This window comes from Clupea harengus, chromosome 1, assembly GCF_900700415.2.
Source record: "Clupea harengus chromosome 1, Ch_v2.0.2, whole genome shotgun sequence".
In the NCBI taxonomy this organism is placed as follows: Eukaryota; Metazoa; Chordata; class Actinopteri; order Clupeiformes; family Clupeidae; genus Clupea; species Clupea harengus.
In genome coordinates, this window is record NC_045152.1 from 31,574,646 (window position 1) to 31,592,821 (window position 18,176).

The 18,176-nt window shown below is 44.8% G+C and overlaps 1 protein-coding gene across 4 annotated transcripts in view; it reads left to right on the forward strand.

Moving 5' to 3' along the window:
* Nucleotides 1-18,176, forward strand: part of gcgra (glucagon receptor a) — a 49,291-nt gene that overhangs the window by 21,085 nt on the left and 10,030 nt on the right. For 3 of the 4 annotated variants that reach the window (XR_004164641.2, XR_004164642.2, XM_031576320.2), the window contains exons 2-12: nt 7,713-7,860; nt 9,466-9,562; nt 11,225-11,332; nt 11,887-11,990; nt 12,137-12,237; nt 12,535-12,700; nt 12,870-13,029; nt 13,288-13,348; nt 14,743-14,812; nt 16,084-16,172; nt 16,401-16,548. Coding sequence is in view for 2 of the 4 variants with exons in the window: in XM_031576320.2 (XP_031432180.1) it covers nt 7,807-7,860; nt 9,466-9,562; nt 11,225-11,332; nt 11,887-11,990; nt 12,137-12,237; nt 12,535-12,700; nt 12,870-13,029; nt 13,288-13,348; nt 14,743-14,812; nt 16,084-16,172; nt 16,401-16,548 (1,158 nt within the window). In the remaining 2 variants the exon portion in view is untranslated. Of the gene's footprint in view, nt 1-4,381; nt 4,658-7,712; nt 7,861-9,465; nt 9,563-11,224; nt 11,333-11,886; nt 11,991-12,136; nt 12,238-12,534; nt 12,701-12,869; nt 13,030-13,287; nt 13,349-14,742; nt 14,813-16,083; nt 16,173-16,400; nt 16,549-18,176 lie in introns of those variants that run through there. The other variant, XM_042708819.1, reaches the window with a different exon arrangement.

An 18,176-nucleotide genomic window follows, 5' to 3' on the forward strand; every position in this document is an offset into this window, starting at 1 on the left:
AGCATAGTTTTAGTCCGTTTTGTAGCCAAGGAGCGTAATGTGCTCTTTTCAGATGAAGAATAACTGAAGAACTTATTTGACAAGGTCTGATCACAACATCTCCTCAGCTGAGATGTTCACCTGCTACATAGATGCCAAATGTACAAGTTTGCAAGAGTAATGGTCTGGTCCTCCATTCCTTCAGTCAAACTCCATCCTCTCACTCCCCACATTCCACATTCATTTGTGCCCGGCAACTGATGGCGTAAGTTCGCATAGTTCGCCCTCCAACACGGACACAACTTCTCACATTTGGGTCAGGAGGGCCAGGACTAACACAGAACACACATAAATCCCATGTGATGTCAGGACACAGGACCTTGCCAAGTCAAGAGCGCCGGGATCCCAACCTCCCCCCCCCCCCTCCCCAACTGTGTGTGCGCGCGCTGAGGTACTCACACTTGAGCCGTGCCATGGCGCTGGCACTGCCACCGGCTTACTGTATGTGCTTGAGCCACAAGAGGCTTGCTCTGGTCTGCTCCCACTCAAACGCTCTAGTTCCCCTCGAACAATCAAACAACAGCGCGTCCTGAAACACACATGCTTCACCGCAATTGTGCCGCGCTCAAGTGCTCTCTCTCACACACACACACACACACACACACACACACACACAGCCACGCAGCTTTACTCACACAGAGCCAGTGCACTTATGGCCACTGTAATTACTCGTGTGTGTGTAGTCAGGGGAAACATGCACGGACAAAAAAAAGAGATGGCTGAATGTCAAAAAGAAGGGCCGGATTTGCGAAGAGAACGCAGTGTTGTGGAATGCTGTGGAGGAGAGAGAATTTAAGCAATTACATCCCATTCTTTATCTGCCAAAGATTCGCTTTCACATTTATCAGATCATACAACTGTGGGGATCATTCACTGCAGAGCGGCCGTAGAGAGACAAGAGTAAATATCCCCAGATAGGTGGATGAAGAACAGACACGGAGCTGGTGCCAATCTGATGCGATGTGGATGTAAGATTAGTGCAGTGGCCATCTTGTTTGTCACATGATATGGGCCGTAGTACTTTCGACAGAAATTACAGCACCAGATTCCCAATATGTAATGGTTTGTTCGGTGTATGTTCCTCCCGTACAGTGATAATTGCATCAGTGCGATTACTGTGACCCCCCCCCCCCCCCCCCCCCCCACCGCCAGCACACCTTGCCCATTAGGGCCATGAATGGTGGCGGCGGCCCTGTGATTAGCCGTGGCCTTTTCAGAGGGGGGCCTAAACGCAGCCTCACATGTTGTTTACCCTCCACTGCGCTGTTTGTCTAATTGAATAAAAGGTGCTGGTGCACACCCCGGAGATAGGCCCCTTTTAGCCCTGTGGTGAGACAGATCACATTACACAAGTGACACGTTTACCAGGGTGTTTGCTGTGCATGGGTAACCCCATCAGCACAGACACTCACTCTCTCTCTCACACACACACACACAGTCACATACACACACACCCCTCACAAACACACATGCACAGACACACACATAGAGACCTTTATAAACACACCCCTAGTCACACATACAAGCACGCACAGGCCCTCAAAAATACACATACACACACACACACTGACGTATACAGACATATGCACACACTCTGGTGCTTAAAGGCATTCAGGAATAATCACTCTAACACAAAACGTAGGTGCGACATTGGTCATCTGTCTTCACACCTGATGGGCAAATTATCCTCATATGATGATGTGGGGGTAAATAGGTGATGAAATCAATGATAATCTGATGCATTTCTCCCACTGGTCATTTGGCTTCCAGAACTATAATATACTATTATTTGCTAACTTTAAAACTGAAAGTGAGGTAGGCTATAATATGATTTTGTCAGTAGTGTGATGTGCAATTAAGCATTTTATTCCTTTGGATTTAATGAATGCTAATCATTTTGTGTAATTAAAAACATGACATACTGCATGTTGACAGCCTGTTAGATGGACTATCTGGATGTGCATGTGTCCACACACACATAGAATACACACTACTCCACATAAATGTGTCCACACACACACATAGAATACACACCACTCCACATAAATGTGTCCACACACACATATAAAATACACACTACTCCACATAAATGTGTCCACACACACACATAGAATACACACTACTCCACATAAATGTGTCCACATACACATATAAAATACACACTACTCCACATAAATGTGTCCACACACACATATAAAATACACACTACTCCACATAAATGTGTCCACACACACATATAAAATACACACTACTCAACATAAATGCTAGTCAAGATTTGCTCAACTGATTGCATAATCAGCCGCAAGACAGTAGCAACAATGGAATGTTTTAAATAATAACATTTTTACTTCATGCTATTTGTGACAATAGGTTCTCAAGAATAACCGTAACCCTAATCCTTTAATCATGGTGAATATGAAAACCTCATTGTATAATGTATTGCATAATGTATCATGTGACATTGAACATTATGTATTGTTCCATGTTGCATTGTTAGAGCATACCAGTTTCATTTGGGTCCTTGCTTTGGTCTTTGCTCTGTGCTTTTGTCTTTTGTTCTGTGCGTAGAAGTTGTTTAAAGTTTAAACAAACCGATTAGCTACATTAGTGACAGTTCAAATGTCAGTGGACATGGAGCCACAACTGGCTGCCAAGCTTGACATGGAGATAATGATGCAAGGCTCTGCTTAGAAACTTTAGGCCTTAATGAGAAGTAAACTTTGCCATATTGTTTTTGTTATTACAGCTAAATCTTGTCAAATTGCTGGTAACGACTACAGGCCTTTAAGACACTCTGTTTCATAGTGTGCCAAGAAGACCAATCCCCATGAAAAAAAGCCCTACACAGCAATTGCCCCTGCAAATGCTAAACCTGTTTCTGAGTGAATCCAGCTCAAATGGAATGTGTGCCCGTGCTTTGACAGACGCTAGTAGATATGAGCGTTACAAATGTATACATTTAAAAGGAGAACAGCTAGGGGAAGCGCTCTCTAGACTTGCGTGTGTTGCGTGTGACCCTATTTAAGACAAAAGGTTGTGCTGATCAAAGCTGGCCAAAAAACCGGTATAGACCAGATGAGGTTGTGCTTTTTTCACACAGATGCTGTTTTCTGACCTGGTTGATCAGTCACTCCTAGTGCCAGTGTCGTTGGTCCTGAATCTGTCTTAAAATACATCCTAACCTCACTTCACATTTTTAAAACATGTGCTCTTTTCCTCCAGCACTGAGAGATTTATATATGTGCTTTAATGGTCTAGTAGTTTCCATCACTACAAATGAGTTTCCTGGTCAAATGAGCCGTTTACCACTATACTTTGAAATGGAAATGCTTCCAAACCTTAGACATGCAGGACACAGCTCTGTTTAGACACTTCATGGAGATAATGGAGGTGTTCTGAGAACCACAGAAATCCTGCTATCGCTGCTGCAAATGTTTGAACAGATGGCGGAGTAGGGTCCCCAGTAGTCTAGATGCCTGTCAGCAATAAGCACCACATTTTGAATAGGCTAGTATTGACAGGCTTTCATTACAGACCCATTGGATGTGATCAGTAGAATCACTGGGAATCTGTCACGTCACGATGACTGTGAACTATTTTGACCCCGTAAGCTGACAATGTGAGGGGTGTTTTCCTAACATATATTTCCTCTAGTGTCAAAAACAGGCTCTTTTGCAACCCTTTGATCGCCAAATTCCACCTGTTTACTGCCGTGTGCTCCCTGCAGGACTTGCACTGTTACCACAGTTTGTTTCCTCACATCGGTTACATCACAGTATTTATCTCTGTGCCGTCCTTGACCTATAGGTTCTGCTTTAGTTAATAAGTGGTCACTCCAGATCCATGTCGCTGCCCTTGCTGTATCCATTAGGGTGTTTCAGTGTGGGTTTAAAAATTGCCCCCCCCCCTACCCTCCGGGTCCCTCTTTGGTATGAGGCTTGTCCTGGAAGTCTCTCTCTCTCTGCCCAGTTAATCATTGGACTCGGTATTTGCCAGCAAGGCAAAAACTGTGCCTAAGTAGGCTAGTGTGTCGCCAACTAAGCCATGTGCACTGGTGTGAATCGTTGGCATGTGTGTTTGAGAGAGTGTGTGTTCATATGTGTGTGTATGTGTGTGTGTGTGTGTGTGTGTGTGTGTGTGTGCGTGAGTGTGTGTGTGAGCGAGAGAGAGAGAGAGAGAAGGAGAGAGAGAGAGATAGATAGAGGACAGAGAAAGTGTACGCATTAGTGAGATAGAGAGTGTGTGTTTGCTATTAGTGTGTGTGTGTGTGTGTGTGTGTGTGTGTGTGTGTGTGTGTGTGTGTGTGTGTGTGTGTGTGTGTGTGTGTGAGAAAGCAACAGAGTGTGTGCGTAGTAGTGTTGGATGTGTATGTGTCTGGCAGAGAATGTGTGCGTGTGTGAGTGTATGTGGGGTTATGCGTGGGATGACTACCACTGCTGGCAGGCTGGGGACATTTGCAGCATGCTTCCATGAGCACATGTACGATTTGACCGCATGCGCTTACCCGTCATTCTATCTGGCAGCAACATGCAACCGCAACATGCAACCGCAACATAGCCAGCATGCTAACTGGCAGCAGGGCGTGAGCCCCCCATGGCTGGCCCGTTTCTCTCTCATGGTGAGTATTCAAATCCTCCTCACATATGGATGAGCTACACAGATACGCTCCTCGAAAGTCCCTTTTGAAATTCTCTCTTTTTTTCTTTCTTGATGGTCTCCGGAGGAAGTCCTCTGGTTTTCTGAAGCATATTTTATGATGGGTGGATGAACATGGTTTGTGAACTGTGCTTTGGAGAGTGTAGATCTGATGACAGAAAAGCATGAATTGTTAAGGTAACTGTAGCATCATATGCTAATGAGAAATTCACACAGCACAAGGGGTAGCATTTGCATAATGCATTTAGCATTATCTCCATATATACATAATAACGTACATGTCAGTTGAAATACTAGGCCATAGATTCCAGATTCAGCATATATTATGTTGGCTAGAAGATGCAAACATGACTATGGATGTAGATTTTTTTCAAAGAGCTTCACTGAAAATGGACTGCATTTCTATAGCACTTTTTACTCATAGAGCACTTTATATGAATGCCTCAGACATCTACCCATTCATACACCGATGGCAGAGGCTACTATCTAAGTTGCCAACCTGCACATCAGGAGCGGTTGGGGGTTCAGTGTCTTGTTCAACACTCTGTGAGGAGGAGTCGGGTTGATCTAGCAACTCTCCGATTGCTGAACGACTCCTCTACCTCCTCAACCACTATCGCCTCCAAAAAGACACATATACACAAAAAAAAAACATCTTTTCTTTCTCTGCACGTCATGGGCAGACTTGAATAGGGTGTGTTGGTATTGTTTTAAGGGGGGATTTAAGAATGTAAGTGAATGGTGGCTGGATCTAGCAACAGTGCCATCATTGACACCTGCCTCCTTGATATCTTCACTTGTGCATTCATTCATTCACTCACATAACATTTATATTCATTTAGACGCTTTTCCAAATCAACTTACCTTGTACATGTCTATGATCATTAAGGAACCGAACCCATGGTCTTGGTGTTGTCAGTACCTTGCTGTATCAGTTGTTCTGCCAGTAGAGCCAGAGGAGCACTATCTCAGCCCATGGTTCCTTTGGCTTTCCATCTGTATCCTAGGGAGTTAACATTAAACACAGGGATAATATCTGCTTGTGCATGAACTAAATTCTTTTTACTCCAGCCTCTCAAGTGTGTCTGTGATTGGTTTGATGGCCGCTCCTTGTATCTCTACTCGACACCCATATAGTCTGTCCAGCACAAACTACCTGAGCTTGGCTTGTGCTTGTACAGCCAGAGCTTGGCTTGTGCTTGTACAGCCAGAGCTAGGCTTGTGCTTGTACAGCCTGAGCTTGGCTTGTTCTTGTACAGCCTGAGCTTGGCTTGTGCTTGTCGTCTTTTGTTTGGGATTTCCTTAACAACCAGCCCCTATTGTGACGTGATATGAAGTGAAGTGCTGTGTGGATTACCCTGTGTGTGCGTCTGTGTGCAAATGAAGCCGCAAAGCACACCAAAACAAACAACAAAAACTAATAACAACAACAAAAACAACAACAACAACCAGACAGGGGAGCCTGCCACCCGTGCCGAACTACGTCAGGAGAGACTGGGCCAGAATGGAATTTGAAACGTTTTAGCCAAAAATGTTTCCATGGTAAAGGTGTTTTTTGCAGAAACGTTTCAGATTTCGTTCCGTTCTCCGACTTCACCCGAAGCAAGAAATGAGGGATGGGATCGATGTCTGGGTGAGTGACCATTAGTTGAGGGAGCACCAGAGGTCACGCACCAGAGGTCACATACACACACACACACACACACACACACACACACACACACACACACACACACGCACACTTATAAACTGGCCAACTCCTACACAGCGACGTGTATGCGCACACACACATACACAGCAATGCAATTTGTCAGTTTTGGGGAGTGCTCTGTTATTCCTCAGTGGATATAAACAGGATTTCCTCTTAATGTTCGGCTCAGACTTTACTTTCATGATCCCCTATTCTCTGCTGTGATTCCATCCCCCAGCATGCCCCCCCCCCTCCTCATTTCTGCCACGCTCTAATTGGGTTAGCCTTAGTGTAAACATCAGAAGCTGCTGAACTCTATGTGTACGTGTGTGTGTGTGTGTGTGTTTGTGTGTGTGTGTGTGTGTGTGTGTGTGTGTGTGTGTGTGTGTGTCTGTGTGTGTGTGTCTGTGTGTGTGTTTAAGAACAGGCCACTGATGGGGCAGTGATGGACTGTGCGCTGTGGTTGAAAACAGGAAACTCCGAAGGCAGTGCATTCAAGTGCTGGTCTTGAATTTCTTATGGTTGGACGTGTTGTGTGCAAACAATACTGCATTTATCTTATCAAATAGTTGAAATATATTATGGGCCTGGTCTGTTCTGACTGTTGTTGGTGGTTGTGCTGCTGTTCTGGCTGATCTATTCTTTTGAACTGCTACCTTTAAAAAGGCAAGTTTATTTATATAGCATTCATACACATTGGTAATTCAAAGTGCTTTTCAAATTAGTAGCAGATAAAAGAGCATGGGGAAATAAGAGATTTAAACAGTACAAAACATTACATTAAACATTAAACATCAAATTAAACAAAAATGTAACATTATAAAAGAGTAAGGAAATTAAAATAAAAGATTAAAAATGAAGCTAAAAGAACAGAAACAGAACTGAGAGGTAATGCGGTCCTGTCCCACAAAGAGGCAGTTATGCATGTTTGTGTGTGTGTGTTAGTGTGCTAGTATGTGTCTATTTATGTGTTTGTGTGTGTGTGTGTGTGTGTGTGTGTGTGTGTGTGTGTGAGAGAGAGAGAGAGAGAGAGAGAGAGAGAGAGAGAGAGTGAACTCTGCTGTACGTGTGTTTTTGTATGTGTGTGTGTGTGTGTGAGAGAGAGAGGTACAGAGAGATAGAGAGAGAGAGAGTGAACTCTGCTGTACGTGTGTTTTTGTGTGTGTGTGTTTGTGCATATGTTGACAGCCATGTCCCTGTGTGTGTGTGTGTGTGTGTGTGTGTGTGTGTGTGTGTGTGTATGTGTGTGTTTGTGCATATGTTGACAGCCATGTCCCTGTGTGTGTTTGTGTGTGTGTGTGTGTGTGTGTGTGTGTGTGTTGTCCAGGCAGTGTAGGGAGCCCAGCTGAAGCCCTCGTATGAGGTGTGCCCCCCCACACCCCTCTCACCCCCCCTCCCAGCTGCAGCCGCAGGACTAAGGGATGTCACAGGCCCTCCTACCTTTGGCCCTGCTCACACTCTCCTCCAGCATCCAGGTGAGCTATGCATACACACACACACACACACACACTCGCACACAGGCATGCTCACACTCTCCTCCAGCATCCAGGTGAGCTATACACACACACACACACACACACACACACACACACACACACTCGCACACAGGCATGCTCACGCATAGAAACACTCAGATACACATCATCCATACAAGTACACATACAAACTCACACACCTGCACCAACAGGGAGAGGATATATCGGTTAGTACTCTCCATTTTACAACAGGATTTCCTTAACATCATCGTATTTGACATGAAAAGGACGAACATTCTGTCTGTATCTGTTCTGGGGACCAGGCTAAGGTTGTTCCCTTTGAGGGGTGCAATCTTAAATAAGGGATTATAATACAATTACTCAGAAGGTCCGTTTGATGTTGGAATCGACCATTGTGCGTCGTTGGGAATTCTAAGTCTGTGATTATAGAATCAACGCGGTATTCTGGAACAACTCCTTCGTTGTTCCAATAGTGTTTAGAAGTAGCACTTCTCTCTGTGTGTAGTGGCCGCTTGAGATCCACATTTGGCACACCAAGAGCCCATTAAACAGCACAGGCCAGACGTGATGCCATGTTCCCCTCTGTATCTGGCAATGCTGAGCTTCATCCGGCCCACTGGAGCTCCATGCCTGCAAAGCTGTGAGCATCCACCATGTTTTAGAGCCACTTAGACACAAGAGCCTTCCGAGCGCCAGCCCAGGGGCTGACGAAAGCCAGGGGCAGCAAACACATCTAAACATAGCATCTTCGTGACGATCGAACGAGAGCGCGATGCTAATCTGAGGACTATGAGGGTTGCGGGGGCAGGGACTGGGGTTATTGTGACACTGTTACATGCAGTCAAAACAACAGAACAGATGATGTTATGTAATGCGCTCTGCTGAAGCTTCAGCTGAGGCGAAAGAAGCCTTCCTGACCCATTTCATACGGGAAAAAAACACAGAAGAATATGCTATTTCACATTTAAGACATGTAACATTGCCATCCTCTGGTGCGTTGCTTTGTGTAGCCTGTCCTGCTGTAGCCTGTCCTTTTGTAGCCTGTCCTTTTGTAGCCTGTCCTGCTGTAGCCTGTCCTGCTGTAGCCTGTCCTGCTGTAGCCTGTCCTGTTGTAGCCTGTCCTGCTGTAGCCTGTCCTGCTGTAGCCTGTCCTGTTGTAGCCTGTCCTGCTGTAGCCTGTCCTGCTGTAGCCTGTCCTGCTGTAGCCTGTCCTGTTGTAGCCTGTCCTGCTGTAGCCTGTCCTGTTGTAGCCTGTCCTGCTGTAGCCTGTCCTGTTGCAGCCTGTCCTGTTGTAGCCTGTCCTGTTCTGACTTGAGTCTTTCCACGGTTTGACAAGCCATACCGAAAAAATACACATGCCCATTCCATCAACCATCCAACCAACCATCCAACCAACCAATCAACCAACCATGTTGTGTTCTTTTATGCTACATGGTGTCATGCACCATGATGCTTTTGTTGCCACACAGAATTGAGGTCGATCTCAGTTACAGCACTAGAGCAGGAAGTGTCCCATTTTATGGTTTGTATAGTCCTTGCTGTGCCCCATCTACATACATACATATGTCCCTATTGGCTTTGCAGGTGTCTCCTGCCAGACAGTTCAAGATCTTAGTGGAAAGATGGACCATGTATCATGACCAGTGCTTCCATAACATCAGCAGACACCCTCCAGTCACTGGTAAGTCCGGAGTCCTCCAGGTCAGCACACCGCAAAGCCCCTGACTTCAGCCTCACAGTCACCCCTTAATGCAGAGGCATGCTTAAGGATGAAAGTCTGCTCTCTGATGCAGTGTAGCTGAGCTGAGCTATCTAGTGAGGTACTGTGTGAGTCTGACCACATACCTGTTTGATGCAGAGATGAAAGGACACACTGTCTCTTATTATCAACTTCCCATACCATTAAGCCTAGTGGTCCTCAGAAGGATCAAAAAGAGGCTGTATTTTAGTTGGCGGTATAAGGGCAGCCAAAATGTTACCATAGATGGAAAACGCCCAACTGGAAGGTTTACATGTTAAAACATTATGAGACAGTAGGATTCATTAGAGGGGTAAATATTTGGGAAAAATATAACTAATCTGACTCCATTCAATTATTAAATGACCTCCAATATTATCAAGCAGTATAGAAGCCAATTGTTAGATGTAAAAGCCGAATATGCTTGAATGATCAAATGAACCAGATAAACCTGAATGCTTGACATAGAAGAGAACATAGACCCAAGCTTGATATGAATGAATGAGAAACATGGTGAAGGAGAGAAACAGAAAACCCCTCATTACGTTGCCTTGGCCTGTTTGCACTGAACCAAACAGAGGCGGCATAATGCCGTGTGTTTTTATGTTTTTCTTGATCTATAATGTCCTCTTCGAGACCACTCGGAAGTTGGATGTTTCCAACTTTGAAAATTGCTCTATAATGGCACTTGAAGTCAGAGCTCGGATTCAGAAACTCTGAGAAAAAATATGTCCGGGCTTCAGTGGAGGTACATCATTTAATCAATTTGACGTTGTTATCAATATGGCAATGAGAGACCTATGGCAACAGAGACCTTGACTTTATCAAAAGTTAAAAACCTTTTAAATGCACAAAAAAATGCATGAAGAGACAGTGTCTCAAAATGGATGAGAAAAGAGTTGTACATAATTATTGATAGTTAGAAGAAAAACTCTGAGTTGTCTCGAATGCGCCATAACATACGCTTCAGAAATGAACTAGCCTACCTGTTACTTTCAGAAACAATGATGAGTGAGCATAGTGTCTGCAGGCTCTTGCAAGCCATGCACATTTATAGCAATGTTCAGACTCAAGCAATGTCGGTGTGCCTCATGGACATGTTAATGTTTATCATGTCAGATTTGTTCTGACAAGCCTCGCTTCATTTTGGTTAGCTGCTACGTTCCGTCACACCCCTATCCCGCCATGCTGGTTCGCCCTTTTTACACAGACATCGATTTGGCTCTGTGACTCTGTGACAGGATGTGGTAATTAGTTAAACTGTGATCAGGCCATGGTGTGCCTGATAGCACCAAATGTCTCATGTATGCATGGGGGACGTCCTGCCCAAACACCATGAATGTCCATTTTTTGGATTTAATCATTCTCAGAGTGAATTTTGCCTTAAAGTAGGTAATTTATGGGCAACAAGACAAAAGTAAAAAGCATTGGAGTCAGCAAGAAACAGATGGTAATAGAGAGAAAGAGAGTATGGGTACTGTAGGATGAACTCTTAAATGGGCATTTACCTCTCTCTCTCTCTCTCTCTCTCTCTCTCCCTCTTTCTCTCTCTCTCTCTGTCTCTCTCTCTCTCTCTCTCTCTCTCTCTCTCTCTCTTGCGGTCAGGTGTTGTGTGCAACAGAACGTTTGACAAGTATGCTTGCTGGCCGGACGGACTGCCCAACACCACCGTGAGTGTTGCCTGCCCCTGGTACCTGCCCTGGTACTCTGACGGTAAGTAAGAGCCCTGTAGTGTCGAGCTGGAGCAGCAGACGTGTGCAGTGTGTAGATTCAGTGGACACGATAGCTGAGTCAGCATTGGAGTCGATAGATGACTCAGCACAAGATGAGTCAGTGCTGAACGAGTCTGATTATAGGTGACTCAGTGGTCTGTTGATAATTAACTTAGAGCTGGAATATTGAGTCAGATTGGAATAGTATTAGTGAAAAGCTTGTGGATCTCTGGAACAATCTTTATTCTGCAGCCATTTTAGAGACTATTGGAAAAGCTCTGGAACAACCTTAGACAATAATTGATTCAGTTGAATGGTCTTAGCTGACTTAGTCTTAGTGTTGTCCTTGTATCGTGCATAGTACTCATTCTGACTCGGTGATCTCATGACTTCTGACTAGTTTCTGGAACAAACTCAGATTATTGCTGACTAGGTTCTCAAATAAACAAGGATAGCTAAAAAAAAAAAGCAAGGTTCTGAAACAATCTTGGCTGATAGCTGACTAGGTTGTGGAAGATGATTGTGTTAAGGGTCTCTCCATGTTGCCCGCTGCAGTTCGACATGGCTTCGTGTATCGAGAGTGTGGCGCCGACGGACAGTGGTTGCCTGAGAAGAATGCAAGCGAATGTGAGCAAGATGACCAGCATGGGGCTGAGAGGGTATGGCATTCCACTTTAACGTGTTCACTCTTTCACAGCTCAGACACATGAACATGAACATAACTATATCTGCCTCTCTCTCTCTCTCTCTCTCTCTGTGTGTGTGTGTGTGTGTGTGTGTTTTTTTATCTGTGTGTGTATGACAGCACGGGAAGATCCTCAGTATGTTCCGGGCCATGTACACCGTGGGGTACTCCCTGTCCCTGGGTGCTCTGGTGCTGGCACTTGGGATCCTGATGGCTTTCAGGTGACACTTCATCTTCTGGGAATATTGAAGCACCATTTCTTAATGACCAGTGGAGTTCTTCAGAAGGGCAAATGTACTTTCTCAGTGGTGGTCACAAGAATAACAGTAATTGAAGAAATAATAGTATACAATACATAAATGCCCATGTAGGATCTAGTGCACATGTTTAGTGATGAACACATGTACTAAATGGCTGTCTGTTGGTCAAGCATCATTTGTGGAACAATCCTTTGATGAGCAGACGAATGAAGCGCTCTGGTTTATCCCGTTTTTGAATGGCCTTGCCCTTGTCCACAGGAAGCTTCACTGCACCAGGAACAACATCCACATGAACCTGTTTGCCTCTTTCATCCTGAGAGCCATGTCCATCCTTATCAAAGATGCTTTCATTGAGAGGCCGTTCTTCAACATCGGCCAGGACATCAACACTGATTACGAAGTGGGCTGGCTGGTGAATAACGAGGTCAGTCGACCCACGACAGAAACCTAAACCAAAACCCTGATCTTAATGCTTACATTGCAACTTTAACCCTCATTGTAGAGTCTGACCATAGAATTAGGTTGATGAATATTCCAAATTCCCAGTAACACCCGTGTACATTCATGTGTGTTGCGCCGTGCTCATGTTTCAGACAGCGGTTGGTTGTCGGATTGCCGTTGTGATGATGCAGTACAGCATTACCGCTAACAGCTATTGGCTCCTCGTGGAGGGAATCTACCTGCACAACCTCCTCGTGGTCACGGTGCTTACTGAGAAGAACTACTTTGGTGTCTACCTGTGCATCGGCTGGGGTGAGCAGGATCAGAGAGGAGGGCAAGAAACTCTCCATCCCTTTAATGAAATTGTTTTTTTCAGCTACCAATTTAATGTTTACTTTATAGTATTCATTTGTTTTGTTAGACCACCTTATAGATCTGTATTTGGCAATCCCAAAAAGTGCTATATAAACTTATTGTACTGTTATTATTATTGTTATTATTACTTCTAGATAAGGTGACTGCTGCCCTGCTGATCAGTCTGTGTCATGCTGCTTTTTTTCTTTCTGACAGGCATCCCACTGATATTCGTATTTCCTTGGGTGATCGTGAAGTATCTGTATGAGAATGAGGAGTAAGTGTTCCTCTCTTGACCGCCTTGGCTTTCTGAGATGGTATTTTGTCTATCGAACGGGCCATTGCAATTACACTCACACCTTTTATCGACCCGTGAAAATGTATCTCGGTGTGTGTGCCCGCAAGAGGAGCCTCTCCTCTTAGCTGTTACTGTCAAACTTTCATATTCTGGCAGAGACGTTATGGGGTCCTGAGCTTTTCTTCTAAGGTCACAGCACAGCAACATTTTGATGTTTTAAAGGGGCACCATGGTCACCCGTGCGCTCTGGCGTGTGTCAGAGCCAAAGCTCTTAGTTATGGCAGATTGAAAAATCTATGAAAGGACTAGATAGCTTATGGCCATGCAATTCCAGTTCAATGAAGTGGCAAATTACACTTGTTGGCCTGACTCTGATCCCTGACTCTGACTCTGATAGGCATAGCAGTAGAGTAGAGTTGAGTACACACCTCAGCTAAGGCAGAGCTTAGCATTCACCGCTCTGTTTCATCCCAAAACTGGCAGTGTCTGCGGCCCGTAATAGCATTTCCTGCACCGGGCTCATGTCAGGATGGGCTTATGTCCCAACACGACCTGGTGCATTTCACGGAATCTCTGCTCTTCTACCTCTGTGACACTGTGGGTCCTCAGGGCCTTTTGCCAGGCACAGTAAACATGGCAAAACAAGCCAGATTAACGAGTGCAGTAGATGAGAGAGGATAATACTGCAACACCTGCAAAAACACCTCAGGCTGTTATATAAATCATCTAAACAACACTGTGGCATTTGTGTGCTAAGTGATTGCTTGTCGGTCTTCCGCAGAATGCCCCAGTCCCCCCCCCCCCCCCCCCCAGCAGCCAGTGGTCTTCCTCGTGTTCTATTCTGGCCAACTAACCTTTCAGCGTGTCTGCCCCTTTTATTCTTCCTCTTCTTTGGCGAGTTCATAAGAGCCGAATTCATCCCTGGATAACTACCCCCCTGGTCACAGAGACAAGCTCCTTCACTGCCTGCTCACTTTGTGCTGCTTTTGTGTCAGAACAAATAAGAGGCCATTACCAGAGAGAGAGAGAGAGAGAGAGAGAGAGAGAGAGAGAGAGAGAGAGAGAGAGAGAGAGAGAAATAAAGACATGGACAGAGGGAAAGAGGTGGGGTGGGGTGGGGGGTGGGACAGAGACATAAAAGTTTGAGCAGGAGGAAGACCTCAACACATCTTGGAGAGATAGCTGTGCTTTGAGGAGAGCTGAAGCCTCTTCTCTGTGTCCTATTAGAAATGGGTGTTGATGGGAGTAAGAGTTAGTTAGTTGGTTGACACATACAAACAACCACAAGTGAGGGAAGGTAATGTAAGCAAATATCCAATCTCTTGCATGAATGATGTGCTAACTCTGCCTCTTGGCCTCTTGGCCTCTTTCAGGTGCTGGGAGCAGAATATAAACATGGAGTACTGGTGGATCATACGCTCGCCCATACTGCTCTCAGTGCTGGTGAGACATGTGTGACACTCTCTCCTCCTCCACCCCCCCTCCTCTCCTCTCCTCTCCTCTCCCTCCTCTCCTCTCCTCTCCTCTCCTCTCCTCTCCTCTCCTCTCCTTTCCTCTCCCCTCCTCTCCTCTCCTCTCCTCTCCTCTCCTCTCCTTTCCTCTCCCCTCCTCTCCTCTCCTCTCCTCTCCTTTCCTCTCCTCTCCTCTCCTCTCCTCTCCTCTCCTCTCCTCTCCTCTCCCTCCTCTCCTCTCCTCTCCTCTCCTCTCCTCTCCTCTCCTTTCCTCTCCTCTCCTCTCCTCTCCTCTCCTTTCCTCTCGTCTCCTCTCCTTTCCTCTCCTCTCCTCTCCTCTCCTCTCCTTTCCTCTCCTCTCCTCTCCTCTCCTCTCCTTTCCATCCCTTCTGTTTCCTTACAAGCCTCAATAATGAGTCTTTCATTCACTCTTTCTCTCTCTTTCTCTCTCTCTCTTCTCGATGTAAACCCATATGAGGAGCTGTGGAAAGTGTTAAGGAATGAGTGTTAAGTACAAGAAAGAGTGAGTGCGGAGGACAATAAATGTTGAACCGTAGCATGTAGAATGTGTTTAAAGCTCAACTGTCCCGGAGTCCCAGATCCCAGAGCACTTCTATACATTCAGCAATCCTGTTTCACTCCATTGCATTCAGTTAGCATTGCTCTCGTGTGTCCTCGCCTTACCATCCCATGCAATATTAAAGAGACTTCTATAATACATGGCTTGTGGAAAGTAGGTTGTGGTTGAGAGTATACTAAATCAAAATCACTATACATCTTCCATTTCTTCAGGTTTGGGTTGAGGTTTGAGGTTGAAATGTAATCTTCGTTTGTGACACGGTGAAAAGAGCACAGATTGATAGTTTGAGAAAGCCGAGTAGCCCTCCAGACTCTGCTTGAGACAGGCACTCATACCGTAAACAACATCGGCCTTTTCTGAGGAACTCACGTGATGCACAGCTTCCACGGTGATCTTGAGAGGTCCTATCATTCAGGAATTCCTGTGTTTGAGATGCCTCTGTGTACTGTTCAGTTCCTGCGTTTTACACACGTAGCCCGCAGAATCACTGCTCACCACCCCCCACACGACTATTTTAGGGACAGGTGGGAATGTGGAAAGTAACTTTTAACTAAGGACATATTTGTATTGAACACTTTAAAACATTTTGACTTTAACTTGATTCTGAACCAGGAAAGCAGGCCTAAAACTGTTTTTTCAGTTTGTCTAACTGTTTCTTTGTTTCTTTGTTTGACTCTCTCCAGATAAACTTCTTCATTTTCATCCGCATCATTAAGATCCTTGTGTCTAAGCTGAGAGCGCATCAAATGAGATACTCCGACTACAAGTTTCGGTGAGAGCCGTTCTTAAACACAACACAAAAATCATAAAGGTTTATTTTTTATTTGATCCTATACTATATCATGTTGTCTTTATATTCATAAATGTATGAATGTGTGTATGTATGTACTGTGAATATGTATGTATATATGTATGTATGAATATATGTATGAATGAATGAATGAATGAATATGTGCATATTTATTTGTTTACTTGTTTGCTTCTTCTCTCTCCTCCGCAGACTGGCTAAGTCCACCCTCACCCTCATTCCGCTGCTTGGCATCCATCCAGTCCTGTTTTCCTTTGTCACTGACGAGTCTACCTCAGATCGCGCCTTAGGACTGCGCCTCACCAAACTCTTCATCGACCTCTTGTTCAGCTCCTTCCAGGTCAGGCCACAACTGTGAACACCGCACAACTCTCATCTCCACTATATAATCTACAACGTGTTCATGTCCCCAAAGTCTACTTTCAAAAAATGGATGCAGGGTTACAAAGGGTTCAAAGCTGTCATCGTCGTAGACAGTGTGTGTGTTTTTTTTTTAAAGAGAAACCTTCCAATATGCTCTAGTCTAGTTCAATGAGCTGTAAACATATGTAGCTTGAGGGCTCTATCTCCCTGTCATGCCCATTCATTGCGTTGAGAAAAGAAGGAGAGGCGTGGATTCATTATTTTTTACGGTGTCAGGACTAATTATGCCAAAAAAAAAATACTATACACCATGGCTTGCCTGACTCATTTCCCAAGTAATAGGCAGCGCTGTTGAAGAGGAGCTCAGATGTTATGTGTCAAACTCCCATCATCCAGGGAGTAGAATTGCCTGAACGAAGCTGAGTTCACTCACTGAATGAGAGAGCGAGAGTTCCTCCAATCCCAGCAGGGTTAGACATCCATCTGTGCTGCTTAGCTCGCTAGCGTTTGATGTAACATGTAGAAGAAGAGTTCAGCCCTTCTGCGTAGGAGTAACGCGTATCTATTCAGGAAAAGAACTTGTACTTGAAGTACACTAACTAAACTAAGTAAATTGTAGAGACAGAGCAGCATATTCATTTCACCTACCATGTTTATTTTGACGTTATAGCCTCTCGAGCGCAAGCTACCCCCAGTGCCATGGCAACGTTAGCGTATCTGAAAACCTCCATTGCCCCTGACAACGTAGTGTGGACTGGTGGTCACCAGTGTAACGACCCTCAGTTGTGCAGGTGTTGGGTGATATACAGTCAGACCAGGGATTCCACACAATGGCTTTATTTCTGCATTCACAATTAAAAATACATTACATGAGTTTTTCAGCAATCGCGACAGCATTCCAGATCTGAAGTAATGTAAAAACAATATCAGGACAATGCTCTCTATAACTCATGCTATTATCTTGGTTAAAACCCTTGCAAATTGCTGTATAGCATTACATTCCGAGAGCATCATTTGTCTCAATTTATATGTACATTTATTCAATCAATAATTTATTAATAAAAATTGGTTAATTTATTAAAATATAAAATTATTAATTGAGCACTCCCAAAAGCTAAGTTTGCTGTAACCTTGTGAACCAAAAGCTCTAATTCTAACTCATCATCCAAGGTGGCAGGAACACGCAGGCCCTTTCTTCCCTGTTTTAGCGGCACGCTATTAACACTAATGGGCGGGGTTAGGCGCTGATTACGCGACGAGGTTCTTGTTTGATAAATACGACGCAAAATGCAGAAACACACCGTGCGCTATAAATGCGGTTTGGCAAAGGCGCGGATTACGCTGCGCTCGCAAATGTTAGTAAATGAGGCCCTCAGTGTGCTTTCGAGGTGCAGTTTGAGGATGATTTGGCCAGAAACAGGCATATTTTATGTGCATGTGCATGCTAGAGGTGACTTTGCTGTCTTTGCCTCTGACACACTTCAAGTAGCTGTATGCTGCTGGCGTGGGTCTCTCTCTCCTGCTGTGTCTCAGTGTGACTGACTGCAGTCCAGGATGATGTCAGAAATGATCCTGTATCACACTGCGCTGCTAACACGTAGACTT